We start from the raw sequence: 26,487 nt of genomic DNA on the forward strand, positions 1-26,487 counted from the left end.
ACACAGACAGTTTGAGGGGCAGGTGCTCAACCAAGACAAAAGAGTCTGAACCAGACTCAGACTCGGTTTCTCTGAGGAGCGACTGGTCTAAAGACTGGACTCCTGACTCTAAAAGGTTTGTTCATGTGGTTGACTCAGACTGAACAGTCTGTTGTAATAATCCCATGTGTTTAACAGGAGTTCACAGACCCTGGTCCTGGTTCAGACTCTGTTAATACTGATCTGAAACTAAAACAGGTGGAGTTCAGATCAGAGACTGAAGACTCTTCCACTGAAGCTGAGATTCACTATTTTATCTTCCAATAGACCAGAGGTTCTCAACCTTTTGGAGCCACGAGCACATTTAATGAATGGGGTCGTGACCCCGTCTGTGTTCACGTCTCTTGTTTATTCCCTTTGAGTCACATCGTGGGAAAAGCTGATGTAATTCTTCAAAAACAAATGGCTAAATAAAAGAAATCACATTAAGAACCAAGAAATAACACTGTGGTAAAATAACACACACGTGCTACAATAAAATAATATACAGTTGTGCCAATACGTTTCCTCACTGTGGTCGATTGTTTTGGTCATTTCTCAAAGAACAAAAACACAAAACTCTTATTTTGGTCAGTGATGCTGTGAAACCATTTATTGTGAAAAACAATGTGTGAACTCATTTCAAATCCCCAGAACAAAATAAACCAGCACAAAATGAGCCTGTAGAAAAGTTTACAATAATACGGTGTATTTCCCCCTTTAGCATCAATGACAGGCCTGTTTTTCAGCTCAACTTATTTGTGGGTTTTTCTTCACATCATGAACATTTTTTCTGCCAGTTGTTGCTGAATGTTTTGTTGGTCGACCTGACCCTGGTTTGGTTTAAACAGAATCCAGAATGTTCCACTTCTTGGTTAGAGTTTGAACACTGCTACTGGCTTTCAAAGTCTTCCTCATGACTCAGGAAGCAGAAACGCCAGAGCAGCACTGGATCAAAGATGGAAGAGTCTGTCAGGAGCTCAAAAACTCCCTGACCTTTTCTACACACAGTAATTCCACACACACGTCACAGGTGAGGGTGGGTCCCTTTAGCCGACACTCAACCCGTTTGTGTTTTATCAGGCCAACATCACTGTGGAAACCTGTCCACAGGGGCATTTTGGTATTTGATGTTTTATGGGGATTTGAAATGAGTTTATTTCACAATAAATAACTTCACAACATCACTGACCAGGAGTGAAAAAATACGTTTTGTGTTTTCATTCATATTCTTTGAGACGTGGCCAAAATAATCCCCCAGGATCGAGAAGGAGCCACGATGTCCCGACTCTGGGAACATCTGCACCAAACCAACCAGACTGATTAAAACTGGCATTTCAAACTCAGCTTGTTTGTCCATCACATCATAGACGACACGTGTCCCATTTAAGTTATAAACACAAATGTGCTGCTTGGTAGAAGATGGTAGAAGATCTTTATTTATATATAGCGTCTTTCACAGACATGGTCACAAAGCGCTTTACATGAGACAGTTGTACATTCACTCCATACTCGGTGGTGGAAAGCTACGTTTTTTGTAGCTTCAGTTTCCCCTGGGGGAGACTGTCAGAGGCGCTTTCGCGACTACACACGTCCGCGCCAACGGACCCTCGGACACCACCATACATTCACTCACATCATTCATCCTGGCCTATTGTGCATGTTTTTAGTGGTAGGGGAAACCGGAGTACCCGAAGGAAACCTACGCAGACACGGGGAGAACATGCAAACTCCACACAGAAAGGCCCCGTCCCTGGTGGGAATCGAACCCGGACCTTCTAGCTGTGAAGCGGGAGCACTAACCGCTGCGCTACCGTGCCGCCCAGAGCTGTAAAATATATTCTTCTGTGTCTCTGTGATTGGTCACTTAGCGCTGACTCCTCCCCCTCCACGTGAACGCTTCACAATCCTCACGCCGGGCTCAGACCTTTGGTTGTACAAGATATGACCTCACTCCAAGTTTCTGTGTATTCCTTTACCGCGACGATCAACTTGTCCTCCATGTTGCAGTAACAGGTGACGCCTGAGCCCAGTCAGCATCCCTGATTGGTTAACAAGGCATAAATGAACGCACGTGTAGATTGGATTCCTTGAGTGCATGAAGCAGTGGGCGTGGCCTCCCTGTTCGCTCACTGCGCTGTTCTCCCTGGCTTTCACGCGCGTCTTTCCTCATCCGCTCATGCTTGCTACGCTTAATGTGCGCGGACAGCTTTGCTTTAGTGATGGCAAGATGAAGCCCCATGAAGCATTGAAGCCTCACAGCCGATTGCATCACACATGGTTCGAAGCATCAAGGTGCTTTATTTGCTCCACTACGCCATCATGTGGACAATAAATGTATTAATCAATCAGTAAAAGTTTATTTATATAGTACTTTACAACAACACCAGGACGACCAAAGTGCTTCACAGAAAGATAAAAACATTTTTTTTAAAAACACCAAATGTTTACAACCTGGACACAATTCAGTGTGCTCTAAGTATTAAAAGCAAGTTTGAAAAAATGAGTCTTTAATCTGGATTTAAAATGGGACAGGTCTGTGAGCATGTATAACGTGCTGAGTGAGTGAGGGCTGACAGACTAAATTTGCGAATTTATAGAGTTGTGATGGAAAATGTGCTTGTGTTACTTTGTTTATGTCCAACCCAAATACACAAAATGTCACTGTCGCTTTTGTTTTGAATCGTGCTTCAAACCCACAAATCATTTCCTGATTCAGTCACGTGGTACGGCCACTTCCCGAGGCTTCAAACGCCGCCACACACGTGATCAACACACGCATCGATACGCGCTTCAATAGACACGCCTCTAGATTACTCCGCACACGCTTCGAAGCCTCGACACGATCGGCACATCACTACTGCATTTCGGAGCGCGTTGAAGCACCTCTACAAAGGGTTAACATGGAAGTTGGAGGCGTGGACGCGTTTGGTGTGTACGCACCTTTACTTCACCGACTGAGGATTTTGTCGTGTCACTTGTCCAGAAGAACCATGTGTGGGTTTGTCTCCGCGGGTCAGAGAAACTAATCCAGGACAGTTCAGTGACTGTTGAACACTTTTCAGAGGGTGGGGCTTTTCTCCCATCATTACATCAGTGACTGTTCCATTAAACTCTCTGATGGAGCCATTTTATTTATAAATGTCCCTCTAAAGTCACTGCTGCTCTGGGTCTGCAGGTCCAGGATGGATCGGCCCAAACCTGAGTCTGAACCAGACTCAGACTCGGTTTCTCTGAGGAGCGACTGCTCTAAAGACTGGGGTCCTGACTTTAAAAGGTTTGTGGACTTCATCAACATCTACATCTCAGAGACACAGTATAAACCTGTGTTTGTTTGGCAGGAGTTTAAACGTCCCGAGTTCTGATCCAGACTCTGTTTCTCTGAGGAGTGATCGTTCCAAAGATAAAGATCTTAATTTTAAAGACGTGTCTCCTTCAGACGAGCGGTAAGTGTCCTCGGCTGCTCTCCCAACGCTGGGCACAGGGGAGGGACTGGGGGAAGCGTCTGGGGAGGTGAAGGCAGGTTCTAAACTCTGTCTGGATCCACAGAGAGAAGCTGAGCCCAGATGGAACCAGCAAAGAGCGCCCCCACCTGGATGTGGTGTTTAAGGTAAGTGCAGAATAAACTATAATGACTTCTGGGTTTGAGGTTGGTTAGCGACGTAGAGGAGGCAATTTGAAATGATCTGAAAGAATCTGGATTAATAATAGTTCTCAAGGATTAACAAAGAGATGAGCAGTGAGAGGCTGTTCCTATAAATGTCTATTTTTACATTATTCAGAAAAACAAAGTTCTTCCAAAGGGTCTGATTAATGTCATGTGAAAGAGGGAAAAAAATAAGTGCCAACGTGGCCAATGATCCACAAAGCAAAGTAAATTCATCAGGAAATAAAGCCTAAACTCAGGAAATAAAGCCTAAACTAAGCAGCTGAGCCGAAAGAGGCTCAGCTGCTCGGGTGGAGCAGAGAAACTAACAAATAATAATCACATCTACAAGTGCTTTTGGAGCAGAGCTGACAGTGTTTATAGGCTGTACTCCCTCCCTCATCCCACTTTTTGGAGTCACCATCATTTCAGCAGCAGACCTGGGTAAAATAAAGTGTAATGTGTCTTTTCGTCATTATACAATTGTTCAGTGAAATCTCACAGATCTGGTGGAGGCTGGAGGTTTCCATATGAGGAGCACCTCAGGTCTAAAGGCACAGACTTTATCAGAGATCAGTGACTTGTTGCTAAAGCTGCAGTAAAAGTTGACTCTACAATGTTTGAAGCCCGTAAATATTGACACAGATACAGTGTTACTGCAGTATAATATGTCCTGTGTGCTCCAGCGGCTGGAGGAGGACGTCCTGACCTTCGTCAAAGAGCAGCTGCAGAGCTTCCACAGACTCCTGGCCTCAGATCATCCAGAGAGTAGCTCAGAGAGTGAGGAGGAGCAGAGCAGCCGAGAGGCTGTGCTCAACATCACACTGGACTTCCTCAGGAGGATGAAGCAGCAGCACCTGGCTCAGAGTCTGCAGAACAGTAAGAACTCTGACATGTTTGAAACACCACACTTTCACAGGAGGAGAAGAAGTCACTGACTGTAACATGATTCTGTTTGTCTCCTTCAGAGGCTGTTGGAGTTTACAGAGAGAAACTGAAGAGGCGTCTGCAGCAGAGGTTCAGTCATGTGTTTGAGGGCGTGGCTAAAGCAGGAGACTCCGCCCCCCTGCAGCAGATCTACACAGAGCTCTACATCACAGAGGGAAGGGCCTCAGAGGTCAACCAGGAACATGAGGTCAGACTCATGGAGACCACGTCCAGGAAACCAGCCGCTGCAGAGACCAGCATCACGTGTGAAGACCTGTTTAAACAACAGCCAATCAGGACGGTGCTGACTGTGGGCGTGGCCGGCGTGGGGAAAACAGTGCTGACTCAGAAGGTGAGTCTGGACTGGGCTGAAGGCAGAGTCCACCAGGACGTCCAGCTGCTGTTCCCCTTCACTTTCAGAGAGCTCAATGTGCTCAGAGACACAGAGTACAGCCTGGTGGAGCTGCTGCACCACTTCTTCAGTCAAACCAAAGGTCTCTGCAGCTTTCAGCAGCTCCAGCTGCTCTTCATCTTTGACGGTCTGGACGAGTGCAGACTTCCTCTGGACTTCAGCCGGACCCGGGTCCTGACGGAGCCCACAGAGAGCGCCTCAGTGGAGGAGCTGCTGGTGAACCTCATCAGGGGGAGCCTGCTTCCCTCCGCTCGCCTCTGGATAACCACACGCCCCGCGGCGGCCAATCAGATCCCTGCTGAGTGCGTCTCCATGGTGACAGAGGTGCGAGGGTTCAGCGACCCACAGAAGGAGCAGTACTTCAGGAAGAGGTTCAGAGACGAGGCCACAGCCGTCATCTCCCACATCAAGAGCATCCGCAGCCTGTACATCATGTGCCACATCCCAGTCTTCTGCTGGATCCTCTCTGTGGTTTTACACACGATTCTGAAGCAAACAGAGAAACCAGAGCTGCCCAAGACTCTGACTGAGATGTACGTCCACTTCCTGGTGGTGCAGGCCAAAGTCAAGAACATCAAGTATCATGAGGGAACAGGAGCAGACCTTCACTGGACTCCAGAGACCAGGGAGATGGTGCGGTCTCTGGGAAAACTGGCCTTTGAGCAGCTGCAGAAAGGAAACCTGATCTTCTACGAGAGTGACCTGAGCGAGTGTGGGCTGGACGCTGCAGAGATCGCTCGTTACTCCGGAGTCTTCACACAGGTCTTTAGAGAGGAGCCAGGCCTGTACCAGGACAAGGTCTACTGCTTCATCCATCTGAGTTTGCAGGAGTTTCTGGCTGCGCTTCACGTCCATCAGACCTTCTTCAGCTCTGGGGAGAACCTGCTGTCACCACCACACTCCTCTGAGAGCCCTGAGGCCTTCTACCGCTCTGCTGTGGACCAGGCTTTACAGAGTCCAAACGGACACCTGGACCTGTTCCTGCGCTTCCTCCTGGGGCTGTCTCTGCCGACCAATCAGAGCCTGCTCCAGGGTCAGCTGACTCACACAGGAAGCAGCTCCCAGACCAATCAGGAGACAGTAGAGTACATCAAACAGAAGCTGGATGACAAGGGTCTGTCTGCAGAGAGGAGCCTGAACCTGCTCCACTGTCTGAACGAACTCAACGACCACAGTCTGATGGAGGAGATACAGAGAATCATCAGAGAAGGACGTCTCTCCTGGTTTTATTCTCCTGCTCATTGTTCTGCTCTGTCCTTCCTCTTACTGTCCTCAGACTCAGACCTGGAGGAGTTTGACCTCAGGAAATACTGTCCCTCAGAGACAGTTCTCCTGAAGCTGCTGCCGGTCGTCAAAGCCTCCACCAAAGCCACGTGAGTCCAGACTGTATTTCTTCTTCACGTCTGTCCTGATTCTCGTCTCTAATGCTCCGTCCACACCAAACTCGATTTGGGTGTCAAAAACGCGCGTCACGCCCGTTGTTGGACGCCTGTGCTTATTGAAGTCAGACGCTCGTCACAAATGTCACCGAGCGTCAGACGCTCTGGCCGCGCGTCAGCTCAGAGTGCGTTCGTAGCATCTTGGAAGTACCTGTTGCCTGAAAAATACACCTGCTACAGCTCATTGTTGATTAAAAGTCTGCAATAAACCACAAATGCGTGAAGGCCGGCTCAGTGTATGATCGTCATAAAGCTGCTCTATGTTGTTACGAATTCATTGACGTTATTAATGCTTGTTGTCATGGGAGAAAACCGGAGCTCAATGCGAGCTAACAAGCTATGTTTTCTCCCGGAGCTCATTGTAGATGATGTGAGTAACAAACTACAACATCAGCCCAGCTCAGTGTGTGATCATTGTTCTTTATCGACTTTATTTGTGCATATTTCTTGTTTTCACGTGAGGACCGGAGGTTTAGCTTAGCATTAGCTTTCTCCAGTGCTAATGCTACAACAGGCGTCCTCGAGGCTCAAACACATTCCCTGCGCAGATTCAGCCACTGGAATAACCTTTCTAGTCACCGCCTCTAATCCTGGTGTTTAGATAAAGAAACACAAATGTGTCTTTTTGAAAGTCCCAGAGCTGCAGTCGCTCCGGTTCACAATGAAGCTAAACGTCCGTGACTTGTTGACATCTGTGGGGCCGGCGTAGAATCTGCCCCGGTGGCTCAGCTACAACGTACGTCACTATGGCAGGAAGCTCCTGATTGGTCGACGCTCGCGAATTTCGCCAAAAAGTTCAACATTTCCCAACTCGAGCGTCGGCCGCGCTCGACGCCCTGGAGGCGCGTCCAACGCTCACCAAGCGCGAAAAACCTCAAAACGCGCCGCAAAGGAGGCGCGTGACGCGCTGCGGGACATCTTGACGCCCCCCGGAGGCGCGTCCTCCATGTATTTTAAATGTAAACCTGACGCTTTGGAGGCCCCAAATCGAGTTTGGTGTGGACGGAGCATAATGTCTCTTATTCTCGTCTCTAATGTCTCTGATTCTCGTCTCTAATGTCTCTGATTCTCGTCTCTAATGTCCCTGATTCTCGTCTCTAATGTCCCTGATTCTCGTCTCTAATGTCTCTGATTCTCGTGTCTAATGTCTCTGATTCTCGTCTCTAATGTCTCTGATTCTCGTCTCTAATGTCTCTGATTCTCGTCTCTAATGTCTCTGATTCTCGTCTCTAATGTCTCTGATTCTCGTCTCTAATGTCTCTGATTCTCGTCTCTAATGTCCCTGATTCTCGTCTCTAATGTCTCTGATTCTCGTGTCTAATGTCCCTGATTCTCGTCTCTAATGTCTCTGATACTCGTCGTCTCTGATTCTCGTCTCTAATGTCTCTGATTCTCGTCTCTAATGTCCCTGATTCTCGTCTCTAATGTCTCTGATTCTCGTGTCTAATGTCTCTGATTCTCGTCTCTTATGTCTCTGATTCTCGTCTCTAATGTCTCTGATTCTCGTCTCTAATGTCTCTGATTCTCGTCTCTAATGTCTCTGATACTCGTCGTCTCTGATTTTCGTCTCTAATGTCCCTGATTCTCGTCTCTAATGTCCCTGATTCTCGTCTCTAATGTCTCTGATTCTCGTGTCTAATGTCCCTGATTCTCGTGTCTAATGTCCCTGATTCTCGTCGTCTCTGATTCTCGTCTCTAATGTCTCTGATTCTCGTCTCTAATGTCCCTGATTCTCGTCTCTAATGTCTCTGATTCTCGTCTCTTATGTCTCTGATTCTCGTCTCTAATGTCTCTGATTCTCGTCTCTAATGTCTCTGATTCTCGTCTCTAATGTCTCTGATTCTCGTCTCTAATGTCTCTGATTCTCGTCTCTAATGTCCCTGATTCTCGTCTCTAATGTCTCTCATTCTCGTCTCTAATGTCTCTGATTCTCGTCTCTAATGTCTCTGATTCTCGTCTCTAATGTCTCTGATTCTCGTCTCTAATGTCTCTGATTCTCGTCTCTAATGTCTCTGATTCTCGTCTCTAATGTCTCTGATTCTCGTCTCTAATGTCTCTGATTCTCGTCTCTAATGTCTCTGATTCTCGTCTCTAATGTCTCTGATTCTCGGCTCTAATGTCTCTGATTCTCGGCTCTAATGTCTCTGATTCTCGTCTCTAATGTCCCTCTCTGTCCTCAGTCTGAGGGAGTGTCTTCTGTCTCAGGGAGTCTGTGCTCCTCTGGCCTCAGTCCTCAGCTCCTCCAGTCTGACTCATCTGGATCTCAGTAACAACGACCTCCAGGACTCAGGAGTGGAGCTGCTGTGTGAGGGACTGAAGAGCGCCCCCTGCAGACTGCACACCCTCAGGTGAGACGCTCATGATGCTCTGTGTCCACATCAGAGGCTAATGCTGCGTGTCTTTAGTCTGTCTGGATGTCTGGTCTCAGAAAGGGGCGGGGCTGCTCTGGCCGCCACTCTAAGCTCCGCCCCCTCCCGTTTGACAGAGTTAGACCTGAGCTACAACCATCCAGGAGCCTCGGCCGAGCTCCTGACCGCTCTGCGGGCCCCCCACAGGCCCCTGCACTCTCTCAGGTGAGGCCCCTGGGCTCCTTCAGAGGAAGTCCTTATTTGGAGGCTCTTCTTTGGGTCCGTCCGTGGTTTAGTCCTGGTTTGTCTCTGGTCTTAAACTGGACTTGTGTGTGACAGAGCTGTGTGTTTCAGACTGGATCCTTCTGGAGAACGATGGATGGTCCCAGGTCTGAGGAAATGTAAGTCACTGATCTATAGATTGATCTAAACCGTACAGTACAGGAAGTGATGTCATCAGTGTGTTTGTTTCTCAGATTCCTGTGAGTTCTCTCTGGATCCAAACACAGCTCACAGAGAGCTCCTTCTGTCTGAGGACAAACGCTCAGTGAGACGTGTGGAGGAGCAGCTGTGTCCACGTCATGAGGACAGGTTCATGGACCAGCCTCAGGTCCTGAGCTGCACCGGCCTGAGGGGGCGCTGTTACTGGGAGGTGGAGTGGAGGAGGGAGGATGATGTTGATGTAGCGGTGAGTTACAGAGGAATCAGACGCAGAGGAGAGAGATGTAGGTTTGGAGACAATGATCAGTCCTGGAGTGTGAGGGTCAGGGGTGTAGGTTTAAGAGTCTGTCACAACAGGAAAGAAACAAGAACATTGTCATATGTATCATCATCATGTCGACTGGGAGTGTTCCTGGATTCTGAGGCTGGAGTTCTGTCCTTCTATGAGATTCTCTCTGATGATAAACTGCTCCTCCTCCGCACCTTCTTCTGCTCCTTCACTGAGCCTCTGTTTCCTGGGTTTGGACTGATCTCTCCTGGTTCCTCTGTAGCTCTGATGAACAAGCCTCCTCAGCTCAGATAAAGACCACAGGGAGGAGGGATTTTGTTTCTTTTCTTTCTTTTCCTTCAATGATCGGCCAACGTGTCCTTCATCAGGGTGTTTTACGTTAAGTTAAGTCACGTTTGAGCCTAAAAATCCCAGTTTATGTTTCACTAGTGACTAGTTCACTAGTGACTAGTTTCACTAGTGACTAGTTCACTAGTGACTAGTCAATCGCAATGGCTGCGCCATTGCGATTGACTGCGGAATTGCAGGAAGCGAATGCATAAATTGCTTAATTTGCATAATCTTATTTGCATAAACTGGTAAAATGCATAAAATGTCATGTTGCATAAACTGTATAAACTGCATAAAGTGGTAAAATGCATAAATTATGCATTAATTATGTAAATTGCATAAACGCTTTAAAATTCATTAATCCTAAATGGCATAAACTCTTAAGTTGCATAAACTGGTTAAATCCCATAAAGTGGTTACTTTGCATAAATTGTTAATATTGCATAAACTTTTATATTCCATAAACTGGTCAAACTGTTGAAATGGCCTCAGTGCTTGATTGGCAGAAGCTGCGACTGCGGAATTGCGGGAAGCGAATGCAGAAATTGCATAAACTGTTCAAATTGCATAAATTGCTTAATTTGCATAATCTAATTTGAACAAACTGGTAAAATGCATAAAATGTCATGTTGCATAAACTGTATAAACTGCATAAAGTGGTAAAATGCATGAATGGGTTAATTTGCATATATTATGTAAATTGCATAAACTCTTTAAAATGCATAAATCCTAAATGGCATAAACTCTTAAATTGCATAAATGGTTTAAAATGCATAAAGTGGTTAATATTGCATAAACTTTTATATTCCATGAACTGGTCAAACTGTTGAAATGGCCTCAGTGCTTGATTGGCAGAAGCTGCACAAATGGCTGAAAGTCCTGGAGTCGCCCCCATTGGCTGGATTCCCCCCATACACACTAATGCAAAAATGTCAAACTCTCGTATAAAAAAACTGGAAAACTGCAGAAGGCCAATTTTTTCTCAAAACCCACAAGTTGCAGAAGCTGAACATGCACAAAGTGCAGAAATGGCAGAAAATGCAGAAAAAAGTGCAGAAAAGCATGGATTTGCGGCAGCCCCATTATAAGTCAATGGGAAAAATCTCAGACATTTTGGCCGATTGCGGAAAAACCGTAAGTTGCAGAAGTCCCAAAAGTAATAGCACCTTCTCCTCAACATGCGGAACGTTTTGATGCATAACTTGCATAAATTGCACAAAGCATGAAGGTGCTGAAAGCTCTAGAAAATCGGGAAAAAGATGGAAGAGGAATAATAATAAAGAACATGAAAACCAATAATTGACTGCGGAAGAATTCCGCAGTCAATCAATAATAATCTGAAGAATAAAACACATGTAACTCAAACTGGGTCTGTGTTTTGTCTCTAAAGCTCTGAAGTGTCACTTGTTTTTATTCCTGTAGTATCAGGTTTGACCAGTCGGTGTCTCTGTCTCCTCCTGCAGTTCCCCTCTCTCTCCTGAGGGTCCTCACTTTTTACCAAGCCACAGAAAATACTTAAACACCAGTTTTCATTCCATCAGGTTTTTGATGCTTTTAGATTGGGGTAAAGCCAAGGCGGGTTTAAGAGGTTACAGCCAGTAAACGGCTCATTGGTCAGTCGGTGCTTCTGGAGTTTCCTCAGAGTTCGGAGCCTTTAATTGTTTCATAAGTTTGAACAAGTGTCAATTGAAGAGAGTTTTTAAACAACAGAAGCTTCTGTGCTGAGGAAGAAACAAGTGAAGCCAAGTCCATTTTAATACTTTCATCCAAACGATCAATGTCTTTTGTTAATATTGGTTTATAAATCTGTTCCACAGCGTCTGCCTCACAGTCTCAATCACACAAAACTATAAACTCTACCCTGAGAACGGCTGAAGTTTGATCTGAGAAAAATCAAGTCGAGGCTAAAACCAGACGTGCACAGGAAGCTGGAAACCAAAATAAAAGCTGGGACAGGAAATCCACACCGTTGTGACTCTCAAAGTTTAGTTCTAAGTGGCCCATAAATGCAAACTTTAGGGATTTAGATTCAGCCAGTCTCCAAACTAGTGTCTATGAGCAAATCTTCTTTAGAAACAGTCCGTGCTCCTTAAAGGTCCCTTATGAAGCTGAACTGATGAAGGAAATAATCCCTGTTCATTCTGTAGGTGGATGTTTTATCACCAGTTCTTGACCTTTGAGCTGAATAACAGTGTAATAAAGAACTTTTGCCCCGTCAGTGAAAGACATATTAGAACTGCACCTCTGTCACGTCTCTCCGCTCCGGTAAGTCTGTACTTTTCTTTTTATTCCATTGTTGGAGCATATTCTGGAAACAAAACCAGTTTCATGGTTCAAAAGGAAACTAACCTGAATGTGGTGAATATTTAGTGCAGTAGTTTTGTTTCTAATGGATCTTTTTGGTGTGATATCACTTCAATGAGACTAAGTTTAGTGTTAGGTCTCGGTGTAGCTGCGTTTAGTACCTTATAAATCATTAACTGAGCTGTATCACGTTGGATTTTGCTCATGTGACGTCGCAGGTCTGTCACTGATGTGTTTCTCTGTGAGGGAGAGATAAACCTGTCCAGGATGGATCGACCCAAACCTGAGTCTGAACCAGACTCAGACTCGGTTTCTCTGAGGAGCGACTGGTCTAAAGAGTGGAATCCTCCTGCCTTTAAAAGGTTTGTGGACTTCATCAACATCTACATCTCAGAGACACAGTATAAACCTGTGTTTGTTTTGCAGGAGTTTAAACGTCCCGAGTTCTGATCCAGACTCTGTTTCTCTGAGGAGTGATCGTTCCAAAGATAAAGATCTTAATTTTTAGCAGGTCCAGTTTATCGCTCACAGGCTACAATTGCATAAACCTATATCCTCAATAAATAGGTCTATTAATTAGACCTTTCATTAACTGTAGATTAAATAAACCTTATTTTTACATCTTTACTCGCTCAAACTTAACTCTTCTACCAATGATTTTATTATTACAATGATTTTTTTTGGCACAAATGTGGTGTTATGTGTGAGGTGGAGATTTGACCCAAACGCAAAACAGCCAAAACAAGTTGAAAGGAAATGTAATGGCAAGTCCAAGAACTGACAAAAAACTACGTACCAACAGAAACACAATGAACCGACAAGGGAAAACACAGGGGTCTAAATACAGAAGGAACAGGGAACAGGTGAAACACATTAGGGCGGGACAGGTGATCAACACAAGGGGAGCGAAGCAAAACCACAAGGACAGAACAGACATGACAAAAGAAAAGACTAGACACAGAACCAAACCAAAACAGGGGACAGAACACAGATAGACAGAACCATGGCATGTGGAACAAAACATTTCATAGCAAGTTCAAACTGAGAAAATGGAAGAAAAAATGGTTGCAGTGCATTATGGGTAATTCCAGCTCTCTGGGGCAGCGGAGGATCCACAGGCGCATCCTTCGTAAATGAGCCAAACGGAGGAGTCGAGCTGCGAGAGGCGACTGGTCCAGGTGAATCAGAACACAGACAGTTTGAGGGGCAGGTGCTCAACCAAGACAAAAGAGTCTGAACCAGACTCAGACTCTGTTTCTCTGAGGAGCGACTGCTCTAAAGACTGGACTCCTGACTTTAAAAGGTTTGTTCATGTGGTTGACTCAGACTGAACAGTCTGTTGTAATAATCCCATGTGTTTAACAGGAGTTCACAGACCCTGGTCCTGGTTCAGACTCTGTTAATACTGATCTGAAACTAAAACAGGTGGAGTTCAGATCAGAGACTGAAGACTCTTCCACTGAAGCTGAGATTCACTATTTTATCTTCCAATAGACCAGAGGTTCTCAACCTTTTGGAGCCACGAGCACATTTAATGAATGGGGTCGTGACCCCGTCTGTGTCACGTCTCTTGTTTATTCCCTTTGAGTCACATCGTGGGAAAAGCCGATGTAATTCTTCAAAAACAAATGGCTAAATAAAAGAAATCACATTAAGAACAAAGAAATAACACTGTGGTAAAATAACACACACGTGCTACGATAAAATAATATACAGTTGTGCCAATACGTTTCCTCACTGTGGTGGATTGTTTTGGTCATTTCTCAAAGAACAAAAACACAAAACTCTTATTTTGGTCAGTGATGCTGTGAAACCATTTATTGTGAAAAACAATGTGTGAACTCATTTCAAATCCCCAGAACAAAATAAACCAGCACAAAATGACCCTGTTGAAAAGTTTACAATAATACGGTGTATTTCCCCCTTTAGCATCAATGACAGGCCTGTTTTTCTGCTCAACTTATTTGTGGGTTTTTCTTCACATCATGAACATTTTTTCTGCCAGTTGTTGCTGAATGTTTTGTTGGTCGACCTGACCGTGGTTTGGTTTAAACAGAATCCCGAATGTTCCACTTCTTCGTTAGAGTTTGAACACTGTCACTTGTCCAGAAGAACCATGTGTGGGTTTGTGTCCGCGGGTCAGAGAAACTAATCCAGGACAGTTCAGTGACTGTTGAACACTTTTCAGAGGGTGGGGCTTTTCTCCCATCATTACATCAGTGACTGTTCCATTAAACTCTCTGATGGAGCCGTTTTATTTATAAATGTCCCTCTAAAGTCACTGCTGCTCTGGGTCTGCAGGTCCAGGATGGATCGGCCCAGACCTGAGTCTGAACCAGACTCAGACTCGGTTTCTCTGAGGAGCGACTGGTCTAAAGGGTGGAATCCTCCGAACTTTAAAAGGTTTGTGGACTTCATCAACATCTACATCTCAGAGACACAGTATAAACCTGTATTTGTTTGGCAGGAGTTTAAACGTCCCGAGTTCTGATCCAGACTCTGTTTCTCTGAGGAGTGATCGTTCCAAAGGTGAAGGTCCTTTTTTTAAAGACGTGTCTCCTTCAGACGAGCGGTAAGTGTCCTCTTGCTGCTCTCCCAACGCTGGGCACAGGGGAGGGACTGGGGGAAGCGTCTGGGGAGGTGAAGGCAGGTTCTAAACTCTGTCTGGATCCACAGAGAGAAGCTGAGCCCAGATGGAACCAGCAAAGAGCGCCCCCACCTGGATGTGGTCTTTAAGGTAAGTGCAGAATAAACTATAATGGCTTTTATGTTTAAGGTTGGTTAGTGGCGTAGTGGAGGAAATTTGAAATGACCTAAAATAATCTGGATTATCACCAAAATGTTTCTCAATGATGTGCAGTGATAGAGAAACTAACAAATAAACGATCACATCTACAAGTGCTTCTGGAGCAGTTCTGACAGTGTTTATAGGCTGTACTCCCTCCCTCATCCCACTTTTTGGAGTCACCATCATTTCAGCAGCAGAACTGGGTAAAATAAAGTGTAATGTGTCTTTTCGTCATTATACAATTGTTCAGTGAAATCTCACAGATCTGGTGGATGGCTGGAGGTTTCCATGTGAGGAGCACCTCAGGTCTAAAGGCACAGACTTTATCAGAGATCAGTGACTTGTTGCTAAAGCTGCAGTAAAAGTCGACTCTACAATGTTTGAAGCCTGTAAATACTGACACAGATACAGTGTTACTGCAGTATAATATGTCCTGTGTGCTCCAGCGGCTGGAGGACGACGTCCTGACCTTCGTCAAAGAGCAGCTGCAGAGCTTCCACAGACTCCTGGCCTCAGATCATCCAGAGAGTAGCTCAGAGAGTGAGGAGGAGCAGAGCAGCCGAGAGGCTGTGCTCAACATCACACTGGACTTCCTCAGGAGGATGAAGCAGCAGCACCTGGCTCAGAGTCTGCAGAACAGTAAGAACTCTGACATGTTTGAAACACCACACTTTCACAGGAGGAGAAGAAGTCACTGACTGTAACATGATTCTGTTTGTCTCCTTCAGAGGCTCATGTTGGAGTTTACAGAGAGAAACTGAAGAGGCGTCTGCAGCAGAGGTTCAGTCATGTGTTTGAGGGCGTGGCTAAAGCAGGAGACTCCGCCCCCCTGCAGCAGATCTACACAGAGCTCTACATCACAGAGGGAAGGGCCTCAGAGGTCAACCAGGAACATGAGGTCAGACTCATGGAGACCACGTCCAGGAAACCAGCCGCTGCAGAGACCAGCATCACGTGTGAAGACCTGTTTAAACAACAGCCAATCAGGACGGTGCTGACTGTGGGCGTGGCCGGCGTGGGGAAAACAGTGCTGACTCAGAAGGTGAGTCTGGACTGGGCTGAAGGCAGAGTCCACCAGGACGTCCAGCTGCTGTTCCCCTTCACTTTCAGAGAGCTCAATGTGCTCAGAGACACAGAGTACAGCCTGGTGGAGCTGCTGCACCACTTCTTCAGTCAAACCAAAGGTCTCTGCAGCTTTCAGCAGCTCCAGCTGCTCTTCATCTTTGACGGTCTGGACGAGTGCAGACTTCCTCTGGACTTCAGCCGGACCCGGGTCCTGACGGAGCCCACAGAGAGCGCCTCAGTGGAGGAGCTGCTGGTGAACCTCATCAGGGGGAGCCTGCTTCCCTCCGCTCGCCTCTGGATAACCACACGCCCCGCGGCGGCCAATCAGATCCCTGCTGAGTGCGTCTCCATGGTGACAGAGGTGCGAGGGTTCAGCGACCCACAGAAGGAGCAGTACTTCAGGAAGAGGTTCAGAGACGAGGCCACAGCCGTCATCTCCCACATCAAGAGCATCCGCAGCCTGTACATCATGTGCCACATCCCAGTCTTCTGCTGGATCCTCTCTGTGGTTTTACACACCATTCTGAAGCAAACAGAGAAACCAGAGCTGCCCAAGACTCTGACTGAGATGTACGTCCACTTCCTGGTGGTGCAGGCCAAAGTCAAGAACATCAAGTATCATGAGGGAACAGGAGCAGACCTTCACTGGACTCCAGAGACCAGGGAGATGGTGCGGTCTCTGGGAAAACTGGCCTTTGAGCAGCTGCAGAAAGGAAACCTGATCTTCTACGAGAGTGACCTGAGCGAGTGTGGGCTGGACGCTGCAGAGATCGCTCGTTACTCCGGAGTCTTCACACAGGTCTTTAGAGAGGAGCCAGGCCTGTACCAGGACAAGGTCTACTGCTTCATCCATCTGAGTGTGCAGGAGTTTCTGGCTGCGCTTCACGTCCATCAGACCTTCTTCAGCTCTGGGGAGAACCTGCTGTCACCACCACACTCCTCTGAGAGCCCTGAGGCCTTCTACCGCTCTGCTGTGGACCAGGCCTTACAGAGTCCAAACGGACACCTGGACCTGTTCCTGCGCTTCCTCCTGGGGCTGTCTCTGCCGACCAATCAGAGCCTGCTCCAGGGTCAGCTGACTCACACAGGAAGCAACTCCCAGACCAATCAGGAGACAGTAGACTACATCAAAGAGAAGCTGAATGAAGAGGGTCTGTCTGCAGAGAGGAGCCTGAACCTGCTCCACTGTCTGAACGAACTGAACGACCACAGTCTGATGGAGCAGATACATAGTTTCATGAAGGAAGGACTTCTTTCCTGGTTATATTCTCCTGCTCTATGTTCTGCTCTGTCCTTCCTCTTACTGTCCTCAGACTCATACCTGGAGGAGTTTGACCTCAGGAAATACCGGCGCTCAGAGACAGTTCTCCTGAAGCTGCTGCCGGTCGTCAAAGCCTCCACCAAAGCCACGTGAGTCCAGACTGTATTTCTTCTTCACGTCTGTTAGCCTGGCTAACACCAGACTAAAATCACAAGTGATATTTAGTCTGGGGTCACCAATTCATTTTCTCGTAGGAGAGGTGTGGTTTACGATCGTCCATAGTCGTTTATTGGGCGATACGAAAAAAAAAAAAGTCTATCATGCATCTGCACGTAGCCACAGCCAATCGTATCATCGTATGAGATGACGTCTAACGTACCCGCTGTAAACTTTTGAGCTAAATTATTTAGAACAAGGTCTAAAGCTTGATCGAAAAATACCATTGTGTCTGCTGCTGTCATGTTGGATCCGTAAATACACTTTTTTATTTTATTTTTATATAAACTACAAGCTTCCGTATTTCGAATAGCTCGTCATCATCTTGCCGTTCCTCCTCGCTCTGTGATTGGTTCCCAAATCCATGCGAAAATTTCGGCCATGGTCCCGAGGTTGTTATGCAGTTCGAAAATAATTCGAGCGCACACAGCAGCATGGTGTTAGCCAGGTTACACGTCTGTCCTGATTCTCGTCTCTAATGTCTCTGATTCTCGTCTCTAATGTCTCTGATTCTCGTCTCTAATGTCTCTGATTCTCGTCTCTAATGTCTCTGATTCTCGTCTCTAATGTCTCTGATTCTCGTCTCTAATGTCTCTGATTCTCGTCTCTAATGTCCCTGATTCTCGTCTCTAATGTCCCTGATTCTCGTCTCTAATGTCTCTTATTCTCGTCTCTAATGTCTCTGATTCTCGTCTCTAATGTCCCTGATTCTCGTCTCTAATGTCCCTTATTCTCGTCTCTAATGTCTCTGAGTCTCGTCTCTGATTCTCGTCTCTAATGTCTCTGATTCTCGTCTCTAATTTCCCTGATTCTCGTCTCTAATGTCCCTTATTCTCGTCTCTAATGTCTCTGATTCTCGTCTCTAATGTCTGTGATTCTCGTCTCTAATGTCTCTTATTCTCGTCTCTAATGTCTCTGATTCTCGTCTCTAATGTCCCTGATTCTCGTCTCTAATGTCCCTGATTCTCGTCTCTAATGTCCCTGATTCTCGTCTCTAATGTCCCTTATTCTCGTCTCTAATGTCTCTGAGTCTCGTCTCTAATGTCTCTGAGTCTCGTCTCTAATGTCCCTTATTCTCGTCTCTAATGTCTCTGAGTCTCGTCTCTAATGTCTCTGATTCTCGTCTCTGATTCTCGTCTCTAATGTCTCTGAGTCTCGTCTCTAATGTCTCTGATTCTCGTCTCTAATTTCCCTGATTCTCGTCTCTAATGTCCCTTATTCTCGTCTCTAATGTCTCTGAGTCTCGTCTCTAATGTCTCTGATTCTCGTCTCTGATTCTCGTCTCTAATGTCTCTGATTCTCGTCTATAATGTCCCTGATTCTCGTCTCTAATGTCTCTGATTCTCGTCTCTAATGTCCCTGATTCTCGTCTCTAATGTCTCTGATTCTCGTCTCTAATGTCTCTGAGTCTCGTCTCTAATGTCTCTGATTCTCGTCTCTGATTCTCGTCTCTAATGTCTCTGAGTCTCGTCTCTAATGTCTCTGATTCTCGTCTCTGATTCTCGTCTCTAATGTCTCTGATTCTCGTCTCTAATGTCCCTGATTCTCGTCTCTAATGTCCCTGATTCTCGTCTCTAATGTCTCTGATTCTCGTCTCTAATGTCCCTGATTCTCGTCTCTAATGTCCCTGATTCTCGTCTCTAATGTTTCTGATTCTCGTCTCTAATGTCCCTGATTCTCGTCTCTAATGTCTCTGATTCTCGTCTCTAATGTCTCTGAGTCTCGTCTCTAATGTCTCTGATTCTCGTCTCTGATTCTCGTCTCTAATGTCTCTGAGTCTCGTCTCTAATGTCTCTGATTCTCGTCTCTGATTCTCGTCTCTAATGTCTCTGATTCTCGTCTCTAATGTCCCTGATTCTCGTCTCTAATGTCCCTGATTCTCGTCTCTAATGTCTCTGATTCTCGTCTCTAATGTCCCTGATTCTCGTCTCTAATGTCCCTGATTCTCGTCTCTAATGTCCCTGATTCTCGTCTCTAATGTCCCTGATTCTCGTCTCTAATGTCCCTTATTCTCGTCTCTCATGTCTCTTATTCTCGTCTCTAATGTCTCTGAGTCTCGTCTCTAATGTCTCTGATTCTCGTCCCTGATTCTCGTCTCTAATGTCTCTGATTCTCGTCTCTAATGTCCCTGATTCTCGTCTCTAATGTCCCTGATTCTCGTCTCTAATGTCCCTTATTCTCGTCTCTAATGTCTCTGATTCTCGTCTCTAATGTCCCTGATTCTCGTCTCTAATGTCTCTGATTCTCGTCTCTAATGTCTCTGATTCTCGTCTCTAATGTCCCTGATTCTCGTCTCTAATGTCTCTGATTCTCGTCTCTAATGTCTCTGATTCTCGTCTCTAATGTCCCTGATTCTTGTCTCTAATGTCTCTGATTCTCGTCTCTAATGTCTCTGATTCTCGTCTCTAATGTCCCTTATACTCGTCTCTAATGTCTCTGATTCTCGTCTCTAATGTCTCTGATTCTCGTCTCTAATGTCCCTTATTCTTGTCTCTAATGTATCTAATTCTCGTCTCTAATGTCTCTGATTCTCGTCTCTAATGTCCCTGATTCTCGTCTCTAATGTGTCTGATTCTCGTCTCTAATGTCTCTGATTCTCGTCTCTAATGTCCCTTATTCTCGTCTCTAATGTCTCTGATTCTCGTCTCTAATGTCTCTGATTCTCGTCTCTAATGTCTCTGATTCTCGTCTCTGATTCTCGTCTCTAATGTCTCTGATTCTCGTCTCTAATGTCCCTGATTCTCGTCTCTAATGTCTCTGATTCTCGTCTCTAATGTCTCTGATTCTCGTCTCTAATGTCTCTGAGTCTCGTCTCTAATGTCTCTGATTCTCGTCTCTGATTCTCGTCTCTAATGTCTCTGATTCTCGTCTCTAATGTCCCTGATTCTCGTCTCTAATGTCTCTTATTCTCGTCTCTAATGTCTCTGATTCTCGTCTCTAATGTCCCTGATTCTCGTCTCTAATGTCCCTGATTCTCGTCTCTAATGTCCCTTATTCTCGTCTCTCATGTCTCTTATTCTCGTCTCTAATGTCTCTGAGTCTCGTCTCTAATGTCTCTGATTCTCGTCCCTGATTCTCGTCTCTAATGTCTCTGATTCTCGTCTCTAATGTCCCTAATTCTCGTCTCTAATGTCCCTGATTCTCGTCTCTAATGTCCCTTATTCTCGTCTCTAATGTCTCTGATTCTCGTCTCTAATGTCCCTGATTCTCGTCTCTAATGTCTCTGATTCTCGTCTCTGATTCTCGTCTCTAATGTCTCTGATTCTCGTCTATAATGTCCCTGATTCTCGTCTCTAATGTCTCTGATTCTCGTCTCTAATGTCCCTGATTCTCGTCTCTAATGTCTCTGATTCTCGTCTCTAATGTCTCTGAGTCTCGTCTCTAATGTCTCTGATTCTCGTCTCTGATTCTCGTCTCTAATGTCTCTGAGTCTCGTCTCTAATGTCTCTGATTCTCGTCTCTGATTCTCGTCTCTAATGTCTCTGATTCTCGTCTCTAATGTCCCTGATTCTCGTCTCTAATGTCCCTGATTCTCGTCTCTAATGTCTCTGATTCTCGTCTCTAATGTCCCTGATTCTCGTCTCTAATGTCCCTGATTCTCGTCTCTAATGTTTCTGATTCTCGTCTCTAATGTCCCTGATTCTCGTCTCTAATGTCTCTGATTCTCGTCTCTAATGTCTCTGAGTCTCGTCTCTAATGTCTCTGATTCTCGTCTCTGATTCTCGTCTCTAATGTCTCTGAGTCTCGTCTCTAATGTCTCTGATTCTCGTCTCTGATTCTCGTCTCTAATGTCTCTGATTCTCGTCTCTAATGTCCCTGATTCTCGTCTCTAATGTCCCTGATTCTCGTCTCTAATGTCTCTGATTCTCGTCTCTAATGTCCCTGATTCTCGTCTCTAATGTCCCTGATTCTCGTCTCTAATGTCCCTGATTCTCGTCTCTAATGTCCCTGATTCTCGTCTCTAATGTCCCTTATTCTCGTCTCTCATGTCTCTTATTCTCGTCTCTAATGTCTCTGAGTCTCGTCTCTAATGTCTCTGATTCTCGTCCCTGATTCTCGTCTCTAATGTCTCTGATTCTCGTCTCTAATGTCCCTGATTCTCGTCTCTAATGTCCCTGATTCTCGTCTCTAATGTCCCTTATTCTCGTCTCTAATGTCTCTGATTCTCGTCTCTAATGTCCCTGATTCTCGTCTCTAATGTCTCTGATTCTCGTCTCTAATGTCTCTGATTCTCGTCTCTAATGTCCCTGATTCTCGTCTCTAATGTCTCTGATTCTCGTCTCTAATGTCTCTGATTCTCGTCTCTAATGTCTCTGATTCTCGTCTCTAATGTCCCTGATTCTTGTCTCTAATGTCTCTGATTCTCGTCTCTAATGTCTCTGATTCTCGTCTCTAATGTCCCTTATACTCGTCTCTAATGTCTCTGATTCTCGTCTCTAATGTCTCTGATTCTCGTCTCTAATGTCCCTTATTCTTGTCTCTAATGTATCTAATTCTCGTCTCTAATGTCTCTGATTCTCGTCTCTAATGTCCCTGATTCTCGTCTCTAATGTGTCTGATTCTCGTCTCTAATGTCTCTGATTCTCGTCTCTAATGTCCCTTATTCTCGTCTCTAATGTCTCTGATTCTCGTCTCTAATGTCTCTGATTCTCGTCTCTAATGTCTCTGATTCTCGTCTCTGATTCTCGTCTCTAATGTCTCTGATTCTCGTCTCTAATGTCCCTGATTCTCGTCTCTAATGTCTCTGATTCTCGTCTCTAATGTCTCTGATTCTCGTCTCTAATGTCTCTGAGTCTCGTCTCTAATGTCTCTGATTCTCGTCTCTGATTCTCGTCTCTAATGTCTCTGATTCTCGTCTCTAATGTCCCTGATTCTCGTCTCTAATGTCTCTTATTCTCGTCTCTAATGTCTCTGATTCTCGTCTCTAATGTCCCTGATTCTCGTCTCTAATGTCCCTGATTCTCGTCTCTAATGTCCCTGATTCTCGTCTCTAATGTCCCTTATTCTCGTCTCTCATGTCTCTTATTCTCGTCTCTAATGTCTCTGAGTCTCGTCTCTAATGTCTCTGATTCTCGTCCCTGATTCTCGTCTCTAATGTCTCTGATTCTCGTCTCTAATGTCCCTAATTCTCGTCTCTAATGTCCCTGATTCTCGTCTCTAATGTCCCTTATTCTCGTCTCTAATGTCTCTGATTCTCGTCTCTAATGTCCCTGATTCTCGTCTCTAATGTCTCTGATTCTCGTCTCTAATGTCTCTGATTCTCGTCTCTAATGTCCCTGATTCTCGTCTCTAATGTCTCTGATTCTCGTCTCTAATGTCTCTGATTCTCGTCTCTAATGTCTCTGATTCTCGTCTCTAATGTCCCTGATTCTTGTCTCTAATGTCTCTGATTCTCGTCTCTAATGTCTTTGATTCTCGTCTCTAATGTCTCTGATTCTCGTCTCTAATGTCCCTTATTCTTGTCTCTAATGTCTCTGATTCTCGTCTCTAATGTCTCTGATTCTCGTCTCTAATGTCTCTGATTCTCGTCTCTAATGTCCCTGATTCTCGTCTCTAATGTCTCTAATTCTCGTCTCTAATGTCTCTGATTCTCGTCTCTAATGTCCCTGATTCTCGTCTCTAATGTGTCTGATTCTCGTCTCTAATGTCTCTGATTCTCGTCTCTAATGTCCCTTATTCTCGTCTCTAATGTCCCTGATTCTCGTCTCTAATGTCTCTGATTCTCGTCTCTAATTTCTCTGATTCTCGTCTCTAATGTCTCTGATTCTCGTCTCTAATGTCTCTGATTCTCGTCTCTAATGTCTCTGATTCTCGTCTCTAATGTCTCTGATTCTCGTCTCTAATGTCCCTGATTCTTGTCTCTAATGTTTCTGATTCTCGTCTCTAATGTCTCTGATTCTCGTCTCTAATGTCCCTGATTCTTGTCTCTAATGTTTCTGATTCTCGTCTCTAATGTCTCTGATTCTCGTCTCTAATGTCTCTGATTCTCGTCTCTAATGTCCCTGATTCTCGTCTCTAATGTCTCTGATTCTCGTCTCTAATGTCTCTGATTCTCGTCTCAAGTGTCTCTGATTCTCGTCTCTAATGTCTCTGATTCTCGTCTCTAGTGTCTCTGATTCTCGTCTCTAATGTCTCTGATTCTCGTCTCTAATGTCTCTGATTCTCGTCTCTAATGTCTCTGATTCTCGTCTCTAATGTCTCTGATTCTCGTCTCTAGTGTCTCTGATTCTCGTCTCTAATGTCTCTGATTCTCGTCTCTAATGTCTCTGATTCTCGTCTCTAATGTCTCTGATTCTCGTCTCTGATTCTCGTCTCTAATGTCTCTGATTCTCGTCTCTAATGTCTCTGATTCTCGTCTCTAATGTCTCTGATTCTCGTCTCTAATGTCTCTGATTCTCGTCTCTAGTGTCTCTGATTCTCGTCTCTAGTGTCTCTGATTCTCGTCTCTAATGTCTCTGATTCTCGTCTCTAATGTCTCTGATTCTCGTCTCTAATGTCTCTGATTCTTGTCTCTAATGTCTCTGATTCTCGTCTCTAATGTCTCTGATTCTCGTCTCTAATGTCTCTGATTCTCGTCTCTAATGTCTCTGATTCTCGTCTCTAATGTCTCTGATTCTCGTCTCTAATGTCTCTGATTCTCGTCTCTAATGTCTCTGATTCTCGTCTCTAATGTCTCTGATTCTCGTCTCTAATGTCCCTGATTCTCGTCTCTAATGTCTCTGATTCTCGTCTCTAATGTCCCTGATTCTCGTCTCTAATGTCTCTGATTCTCGTCTCTAATGTCTCTGATTCTCGTCTCTAATGTCTCTGATTCTCGTCTCTAATGTCCCTGAATCTCGTCTCTAATGTCTCTGATTCTCGTCTCTAATGTCTCTGATTCTCGTCTCTAATGATGTCTCTGATTCTCGTCTCTAATGTCTCTGATTCTCGTCTCTAATGTCTCTGATTCTCGTCTCTAATGTCTCTGATTCTCGTCTCTAATGTCTCTGATTCTCGTCTCTAATGTCTCTGATTCTCGTCTCTAATGTCCCTCTCTGTCCTCAGTCTGAGGGACTGTCTTCTGTCTCAGAGAGCCTGTGGTCCTCTGGCCTCAGTCCTCAGCTCCTCCAGTCTGACTCACCTGGATCTCAGTAACAACGACCTCCAGGACTCAGGAGTGGAGCTGCTGTGTGAGGGACTGAAGAGCGCCCCCTGCAGACTGCACACCCTCAGGTGAGACGCTCATGATGCTCTGTGTCCACATCAGATGCTAATGCTGCGTGTCTTTAGTCTGTCTGGATGTCTGGTCTCAGAAAGGGGCGGGGCTGCTCTGGCCGCCGCTCTAAGCTCCGCCCCCTCCCGTCTGACAGAGTTAGACCTGAGCTACAACCGTCCAGGAGCCTCGGCCGAGCTCCTGACCGCTCTGCTGGCCCCCCACGGGCCCCTGCACTCTATCAGGTGAGGCCCCTGGGCTCCTTCAGAGGAAGTCCTTATTTGGAGGCTCTTCTTTGGGTCCGTCCATGGTTTAGTCCTGGTTTGTCTCTGGTCTTAAACTGGACTTGTGTGTGACAGAGCTGTGTGTTTCAGACTGGATCCTTCTGGAGAACGATGGATGGTCCCAGGTCTGAGGAAATGTAAGTCACTGATCTATAGATTGATCTAAACCGTACAGTACAGGAAGTGATGTCATCAGTGTGTTTGTTTCTCAGATTCCTGTGAGTTCTCTCTGGATCCAAACACAGCTCACAGAGAGCTCCTTCTGTCTGAGGACAAACGCTCAGTGAGACGTGTGGAGGAGCAGCTGTGTCCACGTCATGAGGACAGGTTCATGGACCAGCCTCAGGTCCTGAGCTGCACCGGCCTGAGGGGGCGCTGTTACTGGGAGGTGGAGTGGAGGAGGAGGGAGGAGCATGTTGATGTAGCGGTGAGTTACAGAGGAATCAGACGCAGAGGAGAGAGCTGTAGGTTTGGAGACAATGATCAGTCCTGGAGTCTGAGAGTCAGGGCTGGAGGTTTAAGAGTCTGTCACAACGGGAAAGAAACAAAACAATTCTACTTACCTTTATTTTCATCATCTCGACTGGGAGTGTTCCTGGATTCTGAGGCTGGAGTTCTGTCCTTCTATCGGATTCTTTCTGATGATAAACTGTTCCTCCTCCACACCTTCAGCTGCTCCTTCACTGAGCCTCTGTTTCCTGGGTTTGGACTGATCTCTCATGGTTCCTCTGTAGCTCTGATGAACCCGCCTCCTCAGCTCAGATAAAGACCACAGGGAGGAGGGATTTTGTTTATTTTCTCTCTTTTCCTTCAGTGATCGGCCAACGTGTCCTTCATCAGGGTGTTTTACGTTAAGCACGAGTCACGTTTGAGCCTAAAAATCCCAGTTTATGTTTCACTAGTGACAGAAAATATGATCAATAATTATGTAAACGAAATAAAATCCTAATTTTTCCAAATAAAACGACAGAAACAATAATAATCTGAAGAATAAAATCCATGTAACTCAAACTGGGTCTGTGTTTTGTCTCTAAAGCTCTGAACTGTCACTTGTTTTTATTCCTGTAGTATCAGGTTTGACCAGTCGGCGTCTCTGTCTCCTCCTGCAGTTCCCCTCTCTCTCCTGAGGGTGGCGCTGTGGTCTGGATGAGTCTCCTCTGAGTGTGGCTCATGAACGGACTCCGCTGTTTCTCTGGACATTTCAGGAATTTAAAGAGACATTTTTCTACTTTTTACTAAATCTCGTTCCGTGATTGAGGCTTGAACGTGATCGGGAAAGAGATTCAGAATCAAACGTGTCGTGAGAAAAACCAAGTCGAGGCTAAAACCAGACGTGCACAGGAAGCTGGAAACCAAAATAAAAGCTGGGACAGGAAATCCACACCATTGTGACTCTTAAAGTTTGGTTCTAAGTGGCCCATAAATGCAAACTTTAGGGATTTAGATTCAGCCAGTCTCCAAACTAGTGTCTATGAGCAAATCTTCTTTAGAAACAGTCCGTGCTCCTTAAAGGTCCCTTATGAAGCT

The 26,487-nt window shown here is 45.5% G+C and overlaps 2 protein-coding genes across 2 annotated transcripts in view; both read left to right on the forward strand.

Annotated features, from left to right (window-relative positions):
* Window positions 1-9,843, forward strand: part of LOC306973834 (protein NLRC3-like) — a 130,157-nt gene extending 120,314 nt beyond the window's left edge. The window contains exons 2-10 of the mRNA XM_079570880.1: window positions 3,197-3,295; window positions 3,360-3,464; window positions 3,568-3,628; window positions 4,351-4,543; window positions 4,633-6,376; window positions 8,623-8,790; window positions 8,848-9,015; window positions 9,145-9,191; window positions 9,267-9,843. Of these exons, the coding sequence (XP_079427006.1) occupies window positions 3,204-3,295; window positions 3,360-3,464; window positions 3,568-3,628; window positions 4,351-4,543; window positions 4,633-6,376; window positions 8,623-8,790; window positions 8,848-9,015; window positions 9,145-9,191; window positions 9,267-9,814 (3,126 nt within the window). The 5' untranslated portion in view covers window positions 3,197-3,203 and the 3' untranslated portion in view covers window positions 9,815-9,843. The remainder of the gene's footprint in view (window positions 1-3,196; window positions 3,296-3,359; window positions 3,465-3,567; window positions 3,629-4,350; window positions 4,544-4,632; window positions 6,377-8,622; window positions 8,791-8,847; window positions 9,016-9,144; window positions 9,192-9,266) is intronic.
* A 3,553-nt stretch (window positions 9,844-13,396) lies between these two features.
* LOC306973843 (NLR family CARD domain-containing protein 3-like) lies at window positions 13,397-25,871 on the forward strand. Its single transcript, XM_079570897.1, has 9 exons — window positions 13,397-13,457; window positions 14,622-14,726; window positions 14,831-14,891; window positions 15,389-15,581; window positions 15,671-17,417; window positions 24,529-24,696; window positions 24,754-24,921; window positions 25,051-25,097; window positions 25,173-25,871. The coding sequence occupies exons 4-9, from the start codon at window positions 15,545-15,547 to the stop codon at window positions 25,724-25,726; spliced, it is 2,721 nt and encodes a 906-aa protein (XP_079427023.1). The 5' UTR covers window positions 13,397-13,457; window positions 14,622-14,726; window positions 14,831-14,891; window positions 15,389-15,544; the 3' UTR covers window positions 25,727-25,871.
* Window positions 25,872-26,487: the final 616 nt, after the last annotated feature.

The sequence above is a fragment of the Gobius niger genome, assembly GCF_951799975.1.
Source record: "Gobius niger genome assembly, chromosome: 14".
Classification (NCBI taxonomy): Eukaryota; Metazoa; Chordata; class Actinopteri; order Gobiiformes; family Gobiidae; genus Gobius; species Gobius niger.

Coding starts and splice junctions, on each gene's coding strand:
- LOC306973843 (XM_079570897.1), top strand. CDS start 15,545: ATGAAGCAGCAGCACCTGGCTCAGAGTCTGCAGAACA. Junction 15,582..15,670: donor GGCTCAGAGTCTGCAGAACA/GTAAGAACTCTG, acceptor TGTCTCCTTCAG/AGGCTCATGTTGGAGTTTAC. Junction 17,418..24,528: donor AAAGCCTCCACCAAAGCCAC/GTGAGTCCAGAC, acceptor CTCTGTCCTCAG/TCTGAGGGACTGTCTTCTGT.